This window comes from Micrasema longulum, unplaced genomic scaffold, assembly GCF_059751315.1.
Source record: "Micrasema longulum isolate JH-2025_06_02 unplaced genomic scaffold, ASM5975131v1 h1tg000595l, whole genome shotgun sequence".
Classification (NCBI taxonomy): Eukaryota; Metazoa; Arthropoda; class Insecta; order Trichoptera; family Brachycentridae; genus Micrasema; species Micrasema longulum.
The window spans coordinates 193,859-208,095 of record NW_028277791.1 but is presented as its reverse complement, the minus strand read 5'-3'; the positions used below and the strand labels follow the sequence as shown (position 1 = coordinate 208,095).

Here is a 14,237-nt window from a genome sequence, read left to right as displayed (position 1 = left end):
TGTTTCGGGAGCTGGGTAAGTAAGGCAGGAGCTAGAAAAATATAGAAAGCCGATATTACTGCCTTACATTGTAACCTCTCTGGGAACCTCCACATATAAACCAAAATATGCATACAGTGATTACTAGATCCCACCCACAGAAAAAAGCACTCTCACCTAAAGAGTAGGCATATAAATTTAAAATACTTAGTACACTTCCATTGAACTATTTGACCAATTGGCGCTTTCACCTCCTAATAGGCATTTTCAGACTAGTAAATATTATACAGTGTAAGGAATATTTATACAAAACTAAATTTTATCACAAGTATAGGTACATTTGACAAATCGAGAAACAAATCGAAAGAGATACAATATTATATTTTAATGAAACAGAATGCGACAAAGTTATTGGATGCATGTGTAGGCGGTGTCGGGTAAGGAAAAATTCTATTACATAAAAATTAATTGCAATTTAGAGGGTCAAACTAAGGGGGCGTATAAGGGTGAGTTGTTAAACTCTACGTGAAAGAATTTAATGTCTTTTAATTTTTATTGTTTTTAAAAATGAAAATAAAAAAGGGGCTACAAAAGTTTAAAAAAAATACAAAAAATTCATCAATAATGCATTTTCTTTCATTAATTTACAACAATTTAGTCAATAATTCAAAGCATCTTCATCGTACACTACGCAAACATCGCGAGCTTACTTTTCTCCGCATTACATTCCATTGTGAAGGCTTGTAAACAAACGCAAACATATCAGCCCTTAAATAAAAAATGATATGCATGTTGAATCTAGAAAAAATTCTATAAAATAGATGCTTATATGAATGATAAACGATTTTTTGAAATTGAACATTTTAAATACGTAGGTCAAATAATATACAGACGATTGTCATGTACAATTCATATCAATAATTGAATAAGCAAAATAGCAACATTATCGAGTCTTTTTTTAAAATCAAAAACTTTATTACAAAAAAGCAAAAAAATGTAATATATAATAAATAAGGAATGATTAAAAGAATATATATTTATGGATGACAACCATGAAGTTTCGCATAAATATGTTGTCTATGTTTTTATGAATGTATGTATGTGTATGCGCATGGGTGTATGTACGTGTGTGTGTATGAACATGTGTATATTTATATATACATGTGTGTATATATGTGTATGTCTGTATGTATATGAATCAAAATGTGTATCCGAATGGGTTTATATTTTGTTTGTCTGTGCTCTATATTAATTTGATAACTATTATAATATATAAAAATGTAATTGCCTAGCTTGGAACGGGGTATGTACCCTTGTTAGCTGGGCAAAGTGAATATGGAATCGTATTTTGATAAAGAGTGTGAATAAATAAATAAAGTCTATGTAAAATCTAAAATACGTTTTATGCAACTACTATGGGAAACAAGAAGACAGCAAAATAAAATATTAAACTTAGTAAACTTAGCTCCCTTATTTATCAGCAATTTAAGAATGACGTATAACCTTCACCTTTTGGTGCTTATTTTTAAATTTGAAAAAAAACGGACACAATTTATCTTATTACATTATATATCTTCTTATCTGCATATATTATTTTGTTTAAGGTACTCTGGGCTGAAAGATTATTCGCCAAGAAACGCCAGAAAAGGGATTTCATTAATTACGACCGAAATGACTCCCTTTCAAATAGAGAACTGAACTCCAAATTTAAATCGCTCGTACACGGAAAGTTTAAACGGTTTGAAAACACGAACAATGGGAGGAAAAACGGTTCAACAGTTTTAGAAGAACTTAAAACAGTTTCCAGGGCGAAAAGGGAAGATATGAAAATACCGAGAAGGGAAGAAGTTATGTTTAGTGATGAACTTTGGAGTCAGGAATGGTATTTGGTAAGCAAAAAGTAATTAGTTAAGTGTTCAGATAAATATTTAAATAAAATACGAATATCTTACCATATTACATTAAATAAATAGTTTTATAATTGACACGTCATAGACAGACATAAAAAAAACTGTTTAAAAAACGGACAAAAGCAAATAAGGTTTGGTCAATTAAACCTAAAAATTATTTTGGGTAATGCTTAACTCTTGTGGGCCCATGATGTAACACGAGTCTACATTGGATACAAGACTTGATATATTTTTCTTATTTATTGAAATGACGAAGTCATCATTTTCGTAAACTTCAAAATGACATTTTCAGATCGGATTCGGAAAGCAAAATTTGTACAAAAATGCTGGATTTTAATACAAAAAACGAGTCTACATAGAATAAAAGACTTAAAATATCTCTTTTATTTATTTCAATTATGAAGTCGTCATTTTTGTAAACTTCAAATGGACATATACAAATTGGATTTGGAAAGTAAAATTTCAATAAATATGCTGGATTTTAATATAAAAAATATTTATCCTAATTCTTATTATTCTTGTTCTTGGGGGAGGGTGTCAGTACTTTGCAAGCTCCTGACGTAATTTCGACCTGTAAATATCCATTGTGACAGGTGCCCACGAATAATTCTTGCCCTTCAAGCCTAGGCTATCAAAAGGCGTCAGAAATATATTTAAGAGTTTTTATAAAAATAATTTAAATATGGCGAAAAGTCTCCATTACCGTGATTTAAAGTGTGAGATCAAACAAATGATGTTATTTTCATTTCGCTTTACCCAAATTTATTGAAAAATCAGAAAACACTGAATAAAAGCGTTAGGCACTTTTATTTATTTTATTTATCACTTTATATACATATGCAATTTATAAACATATAAGGGCGGGCATCTTGCCTTACGGCAATTTCTTCCTACCTACCCAAACCGTTCAGTTTGAGAAAATTACAAGTTCATGGACTTATTGAATCTTACGATTTTGTAAAAAATTAAAAACACAATTAAAACAAAAATTAAAAATATGTCCAAGTCTCACAGCCATACAACAATACAGACCACACATAGCATTTTACCAGTATTTGCCTTATTTTCAAGTTGTGATAAGCATTGCAGAAGAGGGATTTCATTTTATTAAAAGCAGCTCTTGCAGTCTCAATTATGCATTTAATTTCTATATCTGGGTCGAGGGTCTCTGTTAGAATGCTGCCGAGGTACTTAAACTTGTCCACCTTTTCAATGTCACTACTCTTTGATTTGAGAGAAAATGCGGAATAATCAAGTCGGCCAAATGTTATTTTTTTTTTTTGGCAACATTAATTGTTAAACCCAGTTGTTCGACAAATGCATCCACACTATTTAACAGCTCCTGAAGATTGGTAATGGTATCCGCCAGCAAAACAGTGTCGTCGGCGTACCTGATATGTTGATTGTGAACTTTAAAATACATTTTTTTATCTAGGTACCAAAAAAGATTTGGTGAACATGCTCGTTGAATTCAGCCCTGTAGTGGTATTCTGAATCTTCTCTTTTCCCTAAAGAGTAGTTAGTCTCCGTGGTGTAGTGGTCAAGACGCTTGACTCACGCACGGAAGTTTCCGGGTTCGATTCCCGGTGAGTACACAAAAATTAAAATGTGATTTTTCTCAAGCCTGGGTGCTCTGTGATGTTATTCACCACTGTAATTAGGCCTCCTGGCCTGTTGTTGTGCAAAAAAAAATGTAGTTCTGTTTGATTTTCGTTTTTTGCATATACCTAAACTTTGCTTCATTTAAAGCCACACTGGTGATTAAAGGTCAAACAAATACAAATGCGTAAAACCAAATTTAAATTATTCTATTTAGACCATTACTGCGACTTAAAGCATCACCCAAAACACTAAATCAGGTTGAATTGACCAAACCTTATTCGTTTATTTTTCGTTTTTTTGACAATTTGACATCACTTGACATTTAATCATCAGTGTGGCCATTTTATGAAGTAAAGTGTCGTCTCATTCAAAAAATAAAAACCCCAATTTTTATCACTCTCCAGGGTGTAGATTCAGAATACCACCCCTGGTATAAATAAACAAACTTAGTTACTATGGGTACGTTTTCGTGTGTATAGGGCGCTTCTATGTATTAATATGTCAATACTTCTTGTTCATTTATTGAACTGGCACAGCACTCATATATTTTTATTTACTTTTTCAGCACGACACACGCACAAGGGATGATTTACCGAAACTGGATTTGAATGTCATACCTGTTTATAAAATGGGAATTACTGGAAAAGGCGTTAAAGTCTCCATTTTGGATGATGGCATAGAATATCTGCATGATGATCTAAAAGATAATTACGTGAGTAATTTGTATTGTTATAAACAAGTTTAAAAATTATATTACAAATAAATAAAACACTTTGCATTAGGTGTTACCAAAAGCTTGCCGTTTTTTTTCAAATCAATAGATGAGCACCAAAATGAAAACACATTTTTTTATGGATACGTCATTCAAAAGAAAAAAATTTTTCTACAAAATGTTTTATTGGCTTTTACTTTACATATATAAGTTTATATGATTTCGAGCCTGTAAAATGGAATGTCAAGTAGACGAAGGTGGGCATTTTCGACACCTTCTGCTCACGTTTAATCTAGGGAATCTTGAAGAAAACAAATAAAGAGAATACGTTATTTATTATTTATTTTAATTTGTCTTCTTGTTCTTTTAATTTGGTAAACACTTATACTTAAGGTGATAGTTTTACAATGAAACTTTTATGGCAGTTTTCTAGAAAAACGTTCTTAGTTGATACCAACCCCGATAATTCTCTTTAATAATTATACAAAAATTCAGTCAATTACGTATTATCCTTATTAGTTCAGGAACTTTAATATATATTACTAAATGTGAATTTGAAATAGAAATACAAGCTCATGTAAATTTTTGCCTTCATTCAAATTAAAAGATTGAATCAGATAAATGTAATTGTTCTATTATAGATGTTGTAAATAATCATAAATATCTAGGATTAATAATTGATTCTAAATTTAGCTGGAGTGTTCATATTGATGGAATCTGTGACAGATTAAGGTACTGGCTTAAGGTGATTTATGCAATCAAAAGCATAAAAACTTTCAAAATATAAAGATACATATTATATACCTCGCTCATTGAATCCATTATATCTTACGGAGTGCTTGTCTGGGGTCTCACCTTCCAGTCTCATCTGGGTAAAATTTATAATATTCAGGTAAGACTGTTAAAGGCGATTGTACCGGATAGCATAATCCGTGAGGTGAAACATGTGAGTGAAAGTGTATATTTTAAATTCTGTAATGTCCTGCCGGTAAAACAACTTTGTGACTACAAATTGATTGTAGATCACTTTGTTGATACGTAATATAAAAAAGAGTTTCCCACACTCACACCACTAGATTAAAAACTCAGGGTTTCCTGATCGTTCCCTAAATTACAAATTACTTCGGAGAGCACACATTAAATTGCGTTTTTCCAAGGTTGTTCAATGATTGCCCACAAACCATCATTAACATGAAAGATCTTCAAATGAAAACAAAAGAACTAAAAAAATATCTTTTAAATCCTTTTTAGTGCCTGCTAATGAATACATTAATATAATATAAAAATAATAATTTCAAATAAACCTGTCGTTTAAAAATAAAATGTGTCCCGCCGAAAAGACTTTAGACTTAGTGGGTAATAAATTGTTATATGTATTTTAAATTATTTAATAAACGCTGCTCTGCAGCACTAAAACTGAAAAGTATTTTTTCCAGGATCCTTCAATAAGTTGGGATTGCAACGAGAAGGACTCAGATCCTGCTCCCAAGTATGACTCTTCTCACAGGAATGCCCATGGAACTCGTTGTGCGGGAGAAGTATGTCTTGTAATATTTCAAAAGTAATATTTTGTCACCAATAAAAATCAAGCCATAAATTAAGAATCAGGTCGTAATACGGCAGAGTTTGAACACAGTAAATTAATACGATAATATTAAAAAATAAAAATTTAAATAAAAACATGTGTTGGCCCTCTAACAGCCATCATCAACCCCTCAGCCTCTACGCGAACAATTTCACTGAGAAAAGTAGCCCGTAACTTCTTTAGCTTGAGGTTCTCACAACATTTCAATGGTTCTGGTATTATTTCAAAAAGCTTTTGTCTAATGTACGAGTATTGTCTATCATAAATTCTGTACCTTAAAGCTGAAACGCTGGAAGTCACATTTGATGAATTGTTCAGGAGAGTGGTTTGAAGTTGTAAAACTGTTTCAAGTGTATCTTTTGAAGTTAAAACACAATGTATTCCTGTTTTTTTGAATTGAAGGCTTTTGATAAGAATATTTAAGAAAAAAACATTTGAAGTATGGACTTTTAAATAACTATGGAACTTCAATGATTGTTGTTCTAATCGCCCGGCCCGCGCCCTAATTTCTCCTCAGACTTTAGTAAAAAAAGTCATGTAGAATTTTGAATGAAAAACAGTCAATTACAAGCCATTAATTATTTATGAAAATAACAGGTAAATATAAATTTGATGACATGATATTAATAGCAATAAAACAGTCATTGAACCTTTAACAGTATGTGAAAAAAAACAAAGTAAAATAAATAAATTAACCGCAAAAGAAATGATATTATAGTTAAGCATGGTCGATTATGACAAAAATACTTAATCTTGTCTATAATCCGTGGCTGCATCAGAGGTAGTTTGTAATACAATTGTGGAATTTATTCGGTATCCACAGCATTAATACCTCCAAACCGTTGAATTTTGTTGAAAGTATGAGTATTATCACTGCCCTACTGGTATTTTAGAACAAACTATTTCAGTGGTGGTATACCGGAGGAGTCTTGTCTGTTGAATGTTTTTAGGATTAATAGAATCTGAATTTATTAACAAAATGACGTTCATAACTCAATTGTGCGAAAATGTGATTTTATAACTTTTCAGCTTTAAGGTACAGAATTTATGTTTATGTTTTAATGTTTATTATTATTTATTTTAGTTTCGTCCGATGAAAAAACTAATGTAACCAAAGGGGTCTTTCCTTAACATAGGAAACTCGAAACAGAACCTCTGTACATTGTAAAAACAGTGGAACAAACATATATTCTTTTACTAATTATAAGCCGTCGGCTTTACCATTGGTTGTCTCGCTCGGGAAATAATTTATTCCTGCATAATAAATGCCTGCCTTTAAACAGGTTTCACTTCGCTAGGCAGGCAATTGTAGTCGGTCTCGTAGTGTAGTGGTCAGCGCGTTCGCCTGCCATGCAAGATGTCCAGGGTTTGATTCCCGACATGGTTGATATAAAAATATTTATTCAAAAATATGTTTTCAAAGTGGAATATTTCATAGTCCAGGGACTGGCAACTGAAGCGTAAGACTGATCATCTTACCTTCATAAAACAAAAATGAGCAAGATACGCTGCAATTGATGTACAAATGCAGTGCTCAATGCATCATTAGGTGCGGAAAGGGAATGATGATGATCGGGGCAAGGACGATTTGTATTTCCAGAGAAACACATTACATTCAAATTATTTAAATATTAGAAATATGTTGAAATAAAATAAAGAAGTTGTATTTTTTTCTTATAGGAAATTAAAAAAAAATGTCATTATAGTGCCTTGTGTCTAAAAAGGCCAATGTTGGCTGTTATTTTTTTCTTGCCAATGTTTTGTCGAAGGGTTGATGCCAATTATGATATTATATTTAACAAATATGATATTTAACGAATTTTTATAAACACACATATGTATGGAGTTTTTTATTGATTATAGTTTCAATAACCCCAAATAGTTCATTATAACGTCACAATATTGGGGGCCTCTGAGCGTCTTGACCACTACACAGCGTGCAAGACGCTCAACTCACACATGGAAGGTTCCTGGTTCGATTCCAGGTGAGAACACAAAATTTAAATGTAATTTGGGACTGTGCTTTCTTCCGAACGGAACGCACACGTTCTTTTGTTTTGTCCTACCCTTGCGGGGATGGTAATCGGATCCTCTGCCTCTGACCACCCAGGGAGTCCATATTTATTCAAAGTCGTTCTCTCATTTTAAATATCCGTGTTTTAACTTATGTTTGTTGTGTTACTATAGTTTAAAGAAATGGTTTTGTACATTTGGATACGTTTATTTATATAAATTGTTTGTGTAAAAACATATTTTTGAATTTAAAAAAAAACAGAGGCATTGAGGGGATCCTGAAGGGTGGGGAAGACGTGCTGGCCTCTGTCCATATATCCTCCTCCCCCCTGTTTAATCTGAATAGAGTTTGTATTTCTTAGGAATATTTATAATAACTTTCCTCTATGCGCAGCTGACAGAGTCCCCAGGACTATTTAACACCTGCGGGTGGATGGTAAGCTTAAGGATCTTCCCTTAAGTTAATTTTTCTGGAGCCTGGATGTCCTGTAATGTAATTCACCACTGCAATTGAGCCTCCTGGACTGTTGTGGTGCAAAAAAAAACAGCTGTAAAATTTATCTCCTGTAATGTTGTGATTTACGACATTGGCTCTTTTAGACCCTATTCACTAGATATTGTTTAAATATCCTTTATTTACCATAATACTGTTTCCTGATTAGGTGGCCATGACAGCAAACAATGGTAAATGCGGCGTTGGGGTTGCTTATGGAGCTAGTATAGGGGGGATCAAATTACTAGATGGACTCATTAATGACAGGGTCGAAGGGGCTGCTTTAGGTAATGTATTCATCATATCTATTTTTTTTATTAACCACAATGGGGAAGAGGTGGTAGACATATAAAAATCAATTAGTACTCATTTTATATTTATTTTGTCTTTTTTTTAAATACACATGTAAATTTACCAGCTGCTTTATTTAATTATAAACAATTGTTATCTTCAGCAAATCTTTTCAAACTTTCCGATAGAAGAATCCTAACTGACCTAATATTACTTTATTAAGTGATCAATTCATTCATTGACTGTCCAGATTTGCTGGAGTTGGTGTGTTTCCGTGTACCTGGTCGACATACCCGCCACAGATCTTTTTGTTCTGCAAGTTCTAGGACCAACTATCACATGCACTCGCCTATCCCTAGGCTCCATAGATATGGCAATCAGTACGAGAACAATGCTTATATATTTGGTTCTGGACTTGACAGTTATAAAACTCTGATTTCTTTTTTTCTCTCGCAATATTATTCTTAAACTTTTATTTATATTTAAAAATGTTTTTCCTTTTTTGATTTTTCATATTTATTTCCTTAATATTTTTGGTTGCTTATGTGTATTGACTTACTTGTTACTATTGTTATAGTTATGCAATTTTATAATTATTCGTTATGTAGTTATATATGTATTTTTTTTCATATTTGTGTTCAATATATGTTAAAGGCAATTTATGCCGTTTATGTAAAAATAAATACAATACCCTTGAAAAAATAATAATAGGGAAATATCACACACTACAAATACCGATAAAAAAAATATGAAATAGATTTAGAAAAATCAATCGTATTTTTGAAATCAATATGGATATTGTGGAGAAGTGTTTTCATACGTAAATGTAAAAAATAAATTTAATAAAAATACAATGCAAGAAAAACGCAACATGTTTAGCCACGATAGTTGTGACGTCAAGATTCGTGATAATTTTCTAAATAAATTTTAATGGTCGGGAACAAATAAACATGAATCCTGATGTATTTAGGTCGTGACCAATTTAATGACCGTTTTTGCGGGAATTCAAAATTACAAATTTATAAATATGTTTTATGCTCCTAATAATTATCAAAAAAAAATAATTTTTTAACTACAGTATTTTATTGTTCTTAATTATTTTTAAATGTTTTAAAAAAAGGAATATTTTACCTTTCAACCTGAAAAGTATTAATTAATAGTAGATATGTCGTCGAGTGCACAGATTTTATACCAAAATATATAAATAAAAAATATAACCTTTTATTTTTGAAGTCCGTGTCTTGGTGAATAAATAATACAGTTCTGTATATGAAATTGAACAAGAACCATAGACAAGTGTTTTTGACTCAAAAACTTTATTCGGTTAAAAATTCTGAATAAGGCAATCGAGTGTAGATAGGTCCACCTCGTAGTCTAGTGGTTGACACGTTAGTTTATCATGCTCAAAGTGCTATTCTCCAATTCCCTAGACGGGCGGATGTAAAATATTGACTTTAAAGGTTTTTGTACTCAACAATATTTTTTATATTGTATCTGAAACGTTAACCTGAGCACTTCCACTTCTATTACCAATGTACCAATGCAGTGCCTTATGCACCACTGGGTGTTGATAGGGAAACAATTATGATAATGATTGTTATTCACTTTGTCAAGCGTATGTTTCGTGACGAAGAATTTATAAATAATGATAAAGTTGAGCGGTTAATTTAAATTTGTTTAAAGACTATTGAACAAAGCCAAAAAAAAATTTTTGGTCAAAAAATATAAAATCTATGGTCACTCTAAACCTTTTAAACTTAAACTCCTCCTTCCATCCCCTCTCCTTTTTTCAACTATTTCTCAAACAACATAAAATATTTTCATTATCTAATCAGTGCATGTTTGTCCTTATCCGTGCATGTGCGTATTTAAATGCTAGTCGTGTTGGTTTTATATTTTTGTGCAACAACTTCAACCATGGTGAAGGTGTTTAGTGGGTTTTGCAAGTTGGTTTAATTGGTGTCCTGACGAAGAGATGAGTGCGTCTCGAAACAGGTAGGGATAGAAAAATCGGTAAGTTGTTATATACTAATATTTAATAACATTTAGTAAAATGTTTGACCGCAAAGTAAATGCTTTCAATATTAATAATTAAATTCACTTTATTAATGGGGCAGAGTTAGTATTATTGCGAAAGTACAGTAGGTTTTCCAGATGAGTGACAAACGGGCGTAGATATCCAGTATAATTGACAGCCTTGCTTTACTTGAACTAATTCAAATTCAAATACCTGGTAGGTGCACTAGAAGTAGAGAATTATTTTATTGTAACAATTCTCGTACCAATTTCGAAATGCATTCACCTATATCCAGAATACATAGGTATGGAAATAAGTTCGAAAAAATATTTGATATTTTTTATACAAACTCTGTAAATGCATTAAAATGTAATCTCACTCGTTATTTTTTAGAAAAGGGATGAATTTATTTTAAAATATATTAATAAATTTAACTTTTTTTTTTGAATACGTATTTTTGTTTATTTTTTTATATATAAATTGTACATTTGTAGTTTCATTGCCAAATTCCAACCAACTGATAATATAAAGGTGTTATTAAGATTATTTAAGTTTTCACAATGATTCAAAAAACGTATTATTTTTTAAATCTTATTGTAACTTTATTTTTATTTTTCATAAAAACCTAGCTAAATACTAGTCACTTTACATTTATGTTAAATTATTCTCAATTTTAATTTGCTATATTTATATTTAGAACATAAGGCTTTCTCACTTCAATTTGTTATCTTATCTTTTATTTGTCATCTAATATATTTGTATGTTTCTTTTTTACTTTTTTGCAGTTTAAAAAAAAAAATCTTTTTTTTAGTTTTAATTATTTAGTTGAATTATATAGTTATATTTCATATTGTATATTACAAAATGAATTGTTCACTGCTGTGATTATTTCTGTAAAACTTTTTATTGTAAAAGGTTCTTTGAACCGTTGATACATAAATAAATAAATAATAAGACCGGAAGTTGGGTGCAAAGATAAGACGTATGAATCCAGAGGAAGCCAGGTCCGTATGTAAAGATAGCGTGATACGGCGTTCCATCCTCTCCACCTACCCCCACGGAAGAACGGTTCCACTAACACTATCCACTAATCTAACTAACTACCGTACTGCAACTAAAACTGTCCAAGATTTCAATGTGTTCCTCTTTTACATAGGATGAAGGAGAACAATTAAAAAACGGAATTTTCTAACGTTCAGACATTTGAAAAAAAAAACATATTGTTTAATAATTTCATTGCCATAATTTATAAAAATAAACTTTTGATTTTGCCCTGTTACAACAAAATAAAATGAAAACATAACTTACTGAATCTATTTTACACAAACACCGGTAACAGAATAGCGTCTATATCCTTGTTACGAGTTCCATATTCGTGCTCTCTCTTATACAGATGTATTGCTGTATTGGCGCCACATTCATTCTTCGTATAGCGAGGATAAATCTTTATGTATTTAGAAAGTAAAAATAGTAATACAAATTTAACTTTCCAAATATGGTGTGAAAATGCTCATTAGAAGATTGCAAAAAATACAGTTTCATTATTTAAAAGAATGAGAGAGATATGAGTGTATTAGGAGCAAATTAATATTAATAAATCTCCACAAAAAAAACAAAAATTAGTTATTGATACCAAAATTAAAACCTACCTACCTTAATAATAGCGTAGTTCAAAACCGTTTCTAAATCTTGCCAAAACAGATTTCAATTATTATAATACTTGACACCACCAACTTAGCATTCTCCATTGAGTTGGTGAAGCATAATCCGAAATCTCAATTCTTTTTTTAAAGTTTTTCTTTATCCCAGTAACTCCCCAAAACTCCTTCAATGGAGATTTCTAAGCTTGCTTCTAATACCCTCATAAATCAAGTCTTGTATCGTATGTAGACTAGTGTGACATCACAGCCACACAAGATTTATAGGCTTTGTTGGTTATAAAGCCGCCTAAATACGAATCGCGTTGTTCAAATAAAACTTAGTCATCGTTTTTCTTAAATGCCTTTTATTTAATACTTACATACTGTTTCTTATTTAGTACACAGCGTTCTAAAAATAATAATTAAACAATAAAACATCTTACAGTTTCAGAACTAAAATACAAATACAATAAAAAAGTTAGAATAATATCCTTAATCATCTATATATTTTTTATCAACATATTACAACAGAGATGAAAAACGTTTAAGAGAAGGTAATATAGAAGTCTAGGCATCTACATGGCTTATGACTTGTCAATGTCACTTTAAACACTGTGTAACATTCACCATTCTACCCATATTTGAACATCTATATTCCTTCAATTCTTTCATCTGCTGATGTTTGTGAAGTTAAAGAGCTGAAACCTTTATTTATGCGGGTGAGATTCGTCTAGGTGAATTTTTTCACCTACATACTAGGCAACGCCTGAAAATGTTATTTTTTCAATTTCTATACTTCTTCGTGAACCAGGTGGCATCTATATGTATGGGCAGAATGGTGAATGTTACACAGTGTGTAAAGTGGCCACTTAAACCAGCCATTGACAGGTCATAAGCCCTTTAGATGCATAGACTTCTATATTACCTTCTCTTAAATGTTTTTCATCTGTGTTGTAATATGTTAATATAAACAACTCCCCAGGAAGTTGAATCCAGTCCTTGTATACAAAAATTTGGACAAACTCAAAATATTGTTTATATACTTTTTTTTTTTTGCACCACAACAGTCCAGGATGCCCAATTACAGTGGTGAATTACAACACAGAACACCCAGGCTTGAGAAAAATCACATTTTAATTTTTGTGTTCTCACCGGGAATCGAACCCGGAACTTTCTGTGCGTGAGTCAAGCGTCTTTACTACTACGCCACGGAGGCCGCCGTTCTCTAAAATTATATTATACAAAAAATACAAATGTGCATACACGATAAAACATATTTAGAATACTCTAGTAGGGCAAGTACAAAAATAAATCATGTAGAAAAATCTGCTCATAAAAGGTCTTAACAACCAGCTCAAACGAATCTGTGACGTTGCAAAGTAGTTCGTTTTTATTAAAACCGTTTTTATTCGTTTTTCGTACATTTTCGAGAAACTTTGCCACACAATTGATTGCTCTAATTTTAACCACATAAAAAAAAACATTTTTCGTCCATTTCTCGTAGCACTAGTTGTGAATTTAAACATAAATAAAAGCATTCGGTAGAAATCAGATAAAGTTTTAATGTTATATTATTTCGTCTTAATTCATGGCTTTTACTGTACATTCTTTATGCATTAGTTTAATCACGCAAGTAATTAATAATCAGCCTCGCGTTTTTTGCTGTTTTACTAAGCATACTCATGAATTATGTATTTACGTATTAGAAAATATTAAATCCTTATGTTTTGAAGTATGTAAATTAACGTTTTTATACCAGCTACAAATTACCACACGTTCCACACAAACTGATTCATAAAAATGCTTAGTGAATATAAAATAAGTCTTTAAAATCTGACTTACGTGTTTGTCAAATTACATATTTTGACCATTAAATAATAAATAGTTATTTATAGATACATAAATATTGACGTAATTACTTGTTTGCGGACTTTCTTGAATTTGATATAAAAAAATAAAAAATCTCGTCTTCATCCTACTTCATAAGCCTCATCT

The 14,237-nt window shown here is 31.2% G+C and overlaps 1 protein-coding gene across 1 annotated transcript in view; it reads left to right on the top strand.

Annotated features, from left to right (window-relative positions):
- Positions 1-14,237, top strand: part of LOC148280314 (neuroendocrine convertase 1-like) — an 86,119-nt gene that overhangs the window by 28,314 nt on the left and 43,568 nt on the right. Inside the window, exons 3-6 of the mRNA XM_088228564.1 lie at positions 1,584-1,868; positions 4,057-4,203; positions 5,640-5,741; positions 8,464-8,581. Of these exons, the coding sequence (XP_088084690.1) occupies positions 1,584-1,868; positions 4,057-4,203; positions 5,640-5,741; positions 8,464-8,581 (652 nt within the window). The remainder of the gene's footprint in view (positions 1-1,583; positions 1,869-4,056; positions 4,204-5,639; positions 5,742-8,463; positions 8,582-14,237) is intronic.